The following is an 8,503-nucleotide window of genomic DNA, read 5'->3' as shown; positions in this document are numbered from 1 at the left end:
ATTCAAGATTTTATCAAGAAGCATCGTAAAATTTTAAGATAGAAACTTGCTTAACTTATATAAAACACACAATAAGGTAAATAATTACTTAATTTTGCAAGCAATAGGTATTTGCACTTTAGTCTTTTAAAAACTCCGTAGAGCTGTTTATATCTTATGAGCAGCAAAACACCATTAGTATTGCATACAAATACAGTTGTTTTCTACTGTTAGTAAATTCTACTAAAGCACATAACTCTAGAAAAAAAAATTATCTTACATAATGTAGAAATAAGTCTATTCTGTATAATGTTTCTACTTATTTAAGAGAAATTAACAGCTTTATAAACTTTAGCCATAGTTGCTTTTGACTTGTTGTTTGTTGTTATTATTTCTTTTTACTTTTGCCATGATAAGCTTGTGTGATAACGTTAAAAATTATGAAAAGTTTTAGTATTGGTTTAGATTCTCTGAAAAATTTTAATAGCATTTGTAAACTATATTTATGTATTTCTTCACCTTATAATCATATAAATAATTTTTGCATTTCGTGTTTTAAAATAAGTCAATAAATTACGGCTTGCAGGCCAAATATGGAAGCAGAAGTATTTGGTAACCGATGTATTTTTTTGATTGAAAACAAAATTTACAAAACAAAAAAAGTTAAATTTATTTTGACAAATACTTTCAAAATTGTTCTTATTTTAACAGTGAATCAACAGCAGGGCCTATTTTAAAATAATTTCACACAAGTTATGCTTCTAATTTTTAATGTAATTTTGAAAATAAGGTGGTCGGCAAAAGACGTTTTCTAGTAAAAGACTGCCGAACCCTGTAATAAAACATGATTAGGTAAATAGCAAATATTTTAAAAGACTTTATATTTTTAATTAACTGCATTACATATATGACGTAACAACAAAAACTATAGTTCTACTAAAAATCGAGAACAATAATTTTTTCGTAAAGATAGAAATGTTACTTTAAATGATTAAGGTAATTTGGTCATTTGGTAACTTAATTCATACTAGTAAAAGTTAAGAAAATTATAGTTTAAAAAAGCTGTAATATTTTAGTTGTTTTAGTCCAGGCTTAAGTTAAGTAAATTTAATTCTAATTATATATCTCAAAATTTAAAACAGCTCCCATAGTCATTGATCCATTTCCATACACTTACCAGCTCTATTTTGATCATTTTTTGAAACCATATAGTTTACAAAAATCAAGTTCAATTTCAGCGTTTAAAGCCAACATTTATTTAATTATTTAAGTTATAATGTAAACAAATATGAAAAAATTCACAAACATAATAGAGTGCTTAATTAATTCACACAGTCCAATTTTATTTAATACACCATAATACACTTCTTAATTTTTTATGTTTAACATGTCGTTTATACTTAGTTGAAAGTTAATTGTTGTAAATAATTTATATAAAATGTCTGAGTTGACTATATTGTCAATTCTATATAAAGTGAAGCAATATTTGTATGTATTCGATTTTCATTATCCGCACATGGGCAATCAAAGCTAAGTAAACACTTGCAGAGCACAAAATATGTTGCTTCAACAACGCATTGTTTGTTCGGAGAAATCGACAAATAGTTATCACGTGTGTGTAGCGATTTTCAGTCAGTATCTATTAAGTGATGTTTTGCTTGGAAGTATAGTGAACTAAGTAGTTGTTAACAAAGTCTGAAATACTTTAAAGTTTTAGTATCATTATTTAATTTTAGTTTTAATCTATTGATGTTTTTCTTTGTAAGTAATGACAAGTTTTTCTTAAATATAGTGCTTATTAGTTTTATTGCTTTTGATTGTCTTATATAAAACTAAAACCAAAGTTATTTTAGTGTATTTTATGTCTTGTTAAACAATTATGGAAGATAAAGAAAACAGCGAATATTTTTACAAGCTCTTTGCATACCGCCAACCTTACGATTGTAGTCCAGCCTGCGAAGAATTCGATGATTGGAAAAAGTCTGTTGCAAAGGTTGTAGTTTCAAATTAGTTATATTTTACTTGTATAATGTTGTTAACAAAATTAATTTTTATTAAATTTTTACTAATATTTAATATTTTTACTAATTTAGCTTGCGTATTTATAATTTACAGCATATTTTCAAATATTTACGTCATTTGTTTATTAGAAAACAGTTTTGTTTAAGAAAAAACTTTTATATAAGTAACACAAGTAACAATACTTTTTAAAATTAAAAAATATGTTAAGGCTTTTGAAATAAAAACTACCTCGATAACTTATCTCATGCAGTTTATCATGGTACTTCAAAGAAATATATAATGCTCAACCATTTTCACTTGGTTTAAATTATTTTAAACTTTATGCTTAAAAAAGTAAAATAAAAAAATTTCAGGAAATAAAAGAGTTTGATGACAAAAAAGTAATGTCTTCAGAAAAACTTCGGCAGAGCGGAAAACCTCTACCTAATGATCTTCGATATTCATGGATAAAGTTTTTTATTCTAATAAAATAAAAAAGCTGTTTATAAAAGACGATGAAAACAAAGCACTCTTTACTAACCATAAGTGTTTAAGTTCTTTTTAAAAAAATCTTCTTTAGGCACAATACCCAAGCCGACATAGCGTCTCCCAAAGTACAAGTAAGCGGAAGTTTGCCAGATCATTTGCGTGACGTAGTTACTTTTGTACCAGAGTGGATGAATTCTGTCGTCCCTGAAGTTAAAAGAGAGTTACCAACTGTTAAAAGTTAGTTATTAGGTTACTTATTAACATTCAATAGTTAACTGTTTATCAGTATTTTAGTTGGCGTATTAAGTTCTGTTGATATGACAAACCAAGTTTTACTAGAACTTAATGAATTATAAGTATAAAAATGTTTTGTTTCAGTAAATAAAAAAAAAAATTTTAGTTATGCACATAAACCAAAATATGACTGATACCAAAAAATAATTTTACAATACACTCTATTAAATTTTCGTAAGAGTGTCTTAAATACATGTATAGATACTTTTCTAATTTCTATATTGGTCAATTAAGTTACCTAAAATTTCAAAGTCTAATAGTTCAAGTGCAAGTAAAAAAAAAAAAAAGCTTCTTAGGCAACAATTTTTAAAATTAATTATATTTTTTATAAGCAAGCCTACTTAGAAAACAACAACAAAACTTTTAAATTTAATACATGTCAAAAGCAAACATTTTAGCTGTCTAGCTGTATTTCTTAGTTTATGCAATCAAATTTTAAACACACAACTTGAAAAATACACAGAGATCAAATAGTTTTTAATATATTTATCACGTGGTTTCAGTACACTTTATAATTTTTTTCAAACTAAATAAAGTAGTTTTAAAAGCTTAAAAACGATCAGTATGACCCACAGAAACCATAAAGTAAAATAGTAGTATTTTGCACTTTGTTTGTCAGCTCTTTACGGTTGATAAATAGTATACTAGGTTTGAGCAAAATTTTGTTTATAATAAAATTTAAACACATATATTAGTAAATACATCATAATCGCGTATGGCGTTCTAAGTTATTATTAAAAATTAAAATCAATGTTGAAACTGGAAAGTGAATATTTTAATTTACTAAGCATTTTAACAACTACTTTACTAAGTTTTTGACCGCTTTTTTGTTTGAAAAAATAGTTTTAATAATGTTTAGGGACGTTTTAGTTCTTTACTTATGCGAGCTGGTACTTGAACTAATGGAATTAAATTTGTCTTTTTTAGTTTGTTCATAATCAAAACTATAAGTATTTTAGTATTTAATGCTACGTGAAGTAAACTCTACAAATAGGTTGTTTTTCAATAGAAACTTTATGAGGCGAGGGAAAAAAAACAACAAAAATAATAGCAATCAAACTATATATTAAGTCACTACAAAACTAAATTAAATTTTCAGAATTATAGGTTTCTAACTTTTTAAAGTACTTGTTTTTCAAGGTAAATCTGTGGAAAATATAAGTAGATAATCTACATCAGAATTTCCCAAACATTTTTTTATAAGGCCCCATATAAAGAAACAAAAAAGGTATGGCCGCTTCACACAAAATTTCTCATAAAATATCATTAAAAACACCTGAGACTTTTTTTTTGCTCTACATCATCAACTCTAGAGTATCTAGTTTTCAAATTATGGCCCTTTGGGTCTCTTTTTTACAGCTTATAAGCCCCAAAATTTCTGAACTTTTCCCTTTAAATCTAATAAAAGTTTCGAAAATTATTTTAAATACGCCTAAGATCTTTTTTTTTCATTATCATCAACTAAAAAATATCTAGTGCAAGTTACCCTGTTGCCCCTTCAATACTCACGGTCCTCCTTTAGTCTTTTTGCTGCTAATGGTCCACTTTGGGAAACCCTGATCGACATATTGGTTTTATTTTTTATCACTAGTCTAAAATTTTTGAATCTTTAAACAGAATTAAACGTAGTAGAAGAAGTGTTTCAATAAAATACACTTATTATTAAAATAAATAATAACTGTGAGACATAGTCACCGTTGTGGCGATGAACGTATCGCCCAGAATAATTCTAACATGATATTATAAGTTAAAACAAACAAACGTATATTAAGTATGTATTTAAAACTGTTTTTTACTCATAACCTTGCTGCCAGGCACTTCATGAAAAAATATTTATGTTAGAATAAATTATTTAGAAAACTACTAAACAAAGTTTAGCCAGTTAAAGAACAAAAGTTTATTTTCTGCATTTGACTGTGAAAATCAATAAAGTTTTAATTTAAGATTTATTCTTTTAAATGTAAATGCAGGTTTAATTTTACATATATCTAATTTATAGTATGTATTTCTGGTTGTATTCTTTATTTTAAATTTTTAAAACGATAAATATATCTTAAAAGGGAAGTTGTGAAGCTATGCTTTATTCATTTTAAACAAAACATATAAATAATTAAAGTTTACAAAAAAAAAATAGCTTTAGTCGGCGAAGATTTACACTTAAACTAGATTTTCAGATACATCTATACTTTTAATACTCATTAAATACAATGTGTTTATTTACAACGACACCGCCCAAATAAATTACTCCAAAAACTTAAAGTATTTTTGTGTATTGTATTGTGTATGTATTTTTACTTCTTCGTAAACCATATAGCTACATACAAACTTTTTTTATGAAATTTGGTAGAACAGTTACTTTAAAGTTGTTTGTGTCTTTTATTCGGCTCTAGTTAACAAATTTATCCTATTTACCTATTAGTTTGATTTTCTTTTATTAAATTTAGTTTTCGGTAAAGATCTTTTTTAAAAACATCCTAGTTCTTTACACTAGTACTTAATACATCACTATTTTAAATCTTAGATACATGTATGTATATGTATATAATATGTGCTACGTGCTTTTATAAAACTAACATCAACAGTATATTTTTGCAGACGTTGAAGAAGAAAGAAAAATTTTAGAAAAAGAATCCTTAAAACCTTGGCCAATAGGATTAAAAATATTTAACGATAGTTCCTCGCTTGTAGACCCTAAGTGGAGCGCATCCAAAGAAAAAAAACTGATAAAAACAATAACTTTAAGTAAGGAAAATTTCCACACAGAAGTTTAAAATTAGTGTTGGTAGATTTTGATAATTGTTTAGTTAAGCTTTAAGGAAATTAAAACTTAAATTATGTGTAATTAGAATTATAAAGTGTGCCTAATAGTTTAAAGTAATAAATATTTTGCTTTTGAAATAAACTCTAGTACTTTTGTTTTTTCTATGATTGTGGTCTATTAAATTGTTTTTAAAAAATATATTATTTTTTGAAGCAGCTTTTATTTAAAGAAGTACGTTAAAAATTACTAATAACTTAATTTTAATTATTTTTATTTTAGTTTTTATAGGTTAATGAATATAAATTTTGTAACGCTACGTTTAAAGATATTCAAAGATCTATAATATTTTATGTTGTTAAAATTTTAATGTCTTTAAAAATGTTAAATGTGTTTTATACTTTTCATTAAAGACTGAATTGGTAAAAAAGTTAGTACTCAAAAGTTTACCAAATATTTTGTATTCCGAATGTCTTAATTTTATTTCTAATATTTAGTTATATTCAGTAAAATTATACTACATTTTTTTAAGAGTTCTTTTACTTTAAAACAAAATTTCAAAAGTTACCCGGCCAGCGAAGACTTTCTATTAGGCCCGGGCCGCAAAACACTATTTTTGGTAAATCTGACCACTGACTTCTTAAGTTGCCCACTCCTAGTTTACATTGTTCGATATTAAAGCACGGTAATTACAATGCGTTAAAACTTTCTATATTAATTCAGTTACAATTATTTAAAAACAAACTTAAATTTTCAGTTGTTTTTATACTGTTGTTTCTTTTAAAACTTATTACCTAAACAGTTATAGCGAGTGTAAATTATACTTGTGTAAATTTTACAAAATGTTTAAATTTAATTTAGTTATGTAATGTATATACTATTACTATGTTATTTTATTTGTTCCCAGTACAAAAAATGTCTTTTATAGGTTTAGAATTATTCTAGTGGTCAAAATAAAGAGTACGCTAAAAAAAATAAATTAAGCAACAAAATTTGCATTTTATTACCATTAAATATAGTTTTGTTATTTGTTACATAGTAAGTTTACTTTAAGTGACTAAGTTATAAAAAGCCAATATGTCATATTAACCATTTTGTTTAAAACTTTATTTTAACCACAAGAAAAATTTTTGTTTTTCTTAATAAACAGGCGTAAGGTTATATTTAAGCTGTTAAATTTCAACTATTTTTAATTGTGCTAAGATTTATCAAATAATGCATATTTATATTTGAAATACAAAAACTTTTAGCTTCTTTAAGCGCATAAATAACAGTAGGATTATAACTAATACTAATTGTGCTTGTATTATCTCAACGCATATATAAATTTTAAGACTTTTCTTTTTCATATTTTTATCACTTTTGATTTATGTCGAAAACTTGTTTTTTTTTATTTAAGTTATTAAACATAAGCTTAAAGAATTTAGATACAACTTGAAATTTTTAGATTTTTATTTATTTTCTTTGAACATCATAAACAAAGTTAATGTTAACTTCATTATTTTTTGAAAATAAGAATTTATTTTTATATTTATTTGTCTTTGTTGGTATATAGGTAGATTTAAGCTTGTATCTAATCTATAAAAAAAAATTAAAACAAATGAAAATGTGAAAAAATAGAATTTGTATAAAGTATATATAAATACATCACCAAGTTTTTTGTCCACAGCAAAATAAGTTTTGTGCACACTTAGATCAAACTGATTCGAATACCCAGATAACTATTTTTATCTATTAATTTTACATGAACAAAGCTATTTATTTCAGATAGTTCAAATGAAAAAAAAAAACTTTAACTATACTTCTCTAACTTAAATCTTTAACTAGGGTTTCTTTTACTCAGACAGTCTAAATATAATTAGTTCAAGAAAAAATATTATCTGACTTTTGTTAGTTTTGTTATTAGCATTATTGCAATTTTATTGTCTATATGATGGAACTAGGCATCACAACCTAAGCCACTTAAACAGTAAGACACATAACGAAATAAATCAAAAATGAAAATAACACAAAAAGTTTACTGTTTAAAACAAAAATGAAAACATATTTCTATGTAATATACAACAATTTATATACTAACAGAAAAAGCAAATATTTTAACCACAAACTTATACTTATTTACGCTTTGGTGTACGACCATCAATCATGAAAAATTTAGATGCATAGAATAACAACAAAAATAAAAACCTGAAGCTCCAAGCATATTAAAATAGACTTGCCAGATAAATAATCATTTTACATATTGAAAAAAGGCTCATCATTAATGATTAATAGAGGAAAGGCGCCGTTTGAAAATTGAGCTATGGACTAATTTAATATCAAAATTAAATCACAGTTGATAAAAATTCACTTACCAATGTTACTGACAAACATTTTATTTAAATCAAACTTTTTAGCTTTGATCGAAATTTTTATACTTTTTGCCAGAATTTAATTCATTTGGAAGTTTGTTCCATATTTGAATTGACCGATAAAAAAAAGAATTATGCTAAGCTTCATTGTTGAAATGATGTCTACATGTAATTTTTTTGCTATTTTCTCTCAGTAAGTAATTAGTTCTATAAGGATCAAAAATTGATTGTATATAAATTGTAGTTTCACCGTTAACTAGCTTAAAAAAAGTAATGAGGTCAAATTCAAGTCTCCTGTATTCTATACATTTTATATTAAGTTTTGTTAATCTACCAAGGTAAGACGTATAAGAGATATCGCAGCGGTTGAATATTAATCTGGTATATTATCTCTTAACAGATTCTATATGATTGATATCTTTTTTTAAGTATGGAGACAAGATTGGTGTGTTATATTCCAACTTAGGACGAATGTATATGAGAAAGAGTTTTTTACGGATGTTTATATCCGTAGATTCAAAGCTCTTTAAAACTTGAAAAGATGTAGTTGATGCAGTTCGGTAAAGGTGATTAATATGGTGGTTCCATTTTAGATTTTCAGCAACAAAAATTCCGAGATCTTTAAACACTT

At 25.3% G+C, this 8,503-nt stretch overlaps 1 protein-coding gene across 2 annotated transcripts; it reads left to right on the top strand.

Annotated features, from left to right (window-relative positions):
• The first annotated feature begins 1,833 nt into the window (after positions 1-1,833).
• LOC145847467 (uncharacterized) lies at positions 1,834-5,620 on the top strand. Of its 2 annotated transcripts, none has more exons than XM_082953611.1 (4): positions 1,834-1,972; positions 2,355-2,452; positions 2,561-2,706; positions 5,359-5,620. In XM_082953611.1, exons 1-4 carry the CDS (start codon positions 1,859-1,861, stop codon positions 5,532-5,534), a joined length of 534 nt encoding a protein of 177 aa, XP_082809737.1. In that variant the 5' UTR covers positions 1,834-1,858; the 3' UTR covers positions 5,535-5,620. The 2 variants fall into 2 exon arrangements, with proteins under 2 accessions (XP_082809737.1, XP_082809745.1); XM_082953619.1 differs by having other exon boundaries at positions 5,346-5,407.
• Positions 5,621-8,503: the final 2,883 nt, after the last annotated feature.

The sequence above is a fragment of the Thalia democratica genome, chromosome 1 (assembly GCF_965202585.1).
Source record: "Thalia democratica chromosome 1, ktThaDemo2.hap1.1, whole genome shotgun sequence".
NCBI lineage: Eukaryota > Metazoa > Chordata > Thaliacea > Salpida > Salpidae > Thalia > Thalia democratica.
The sequence above is the reverse complement of the archived record's forward strand: the minus strand, read 5'-3'. Positions and strand labels throughout refer to the sequence as shown.

Bases quoted from the DNA above. Each gene is read 5' to 3' on its own strand.
- LOC145847467 (XM_082953611.1), top strand. From the start codon at position 1,859: ATGGAAGATAAAGAAAACAGCGAATATTTTTACAAGCTCTTTGCATAC. The intron at 2,453-2,560 runs GTTTTTTATTCT...AATCTTCTTTAG, and splicing joins CTTCGATATTCATGGATAAA to GCACAATACCCAAGCCGACA. The intron at 2,707-5,358 runs GTTAGTTATTAG...ATATTTTTGCAG, and splicing joins AGAGTTACCAACTGTTAAAA to ACGTTGAAGAAGAAAGAAAA.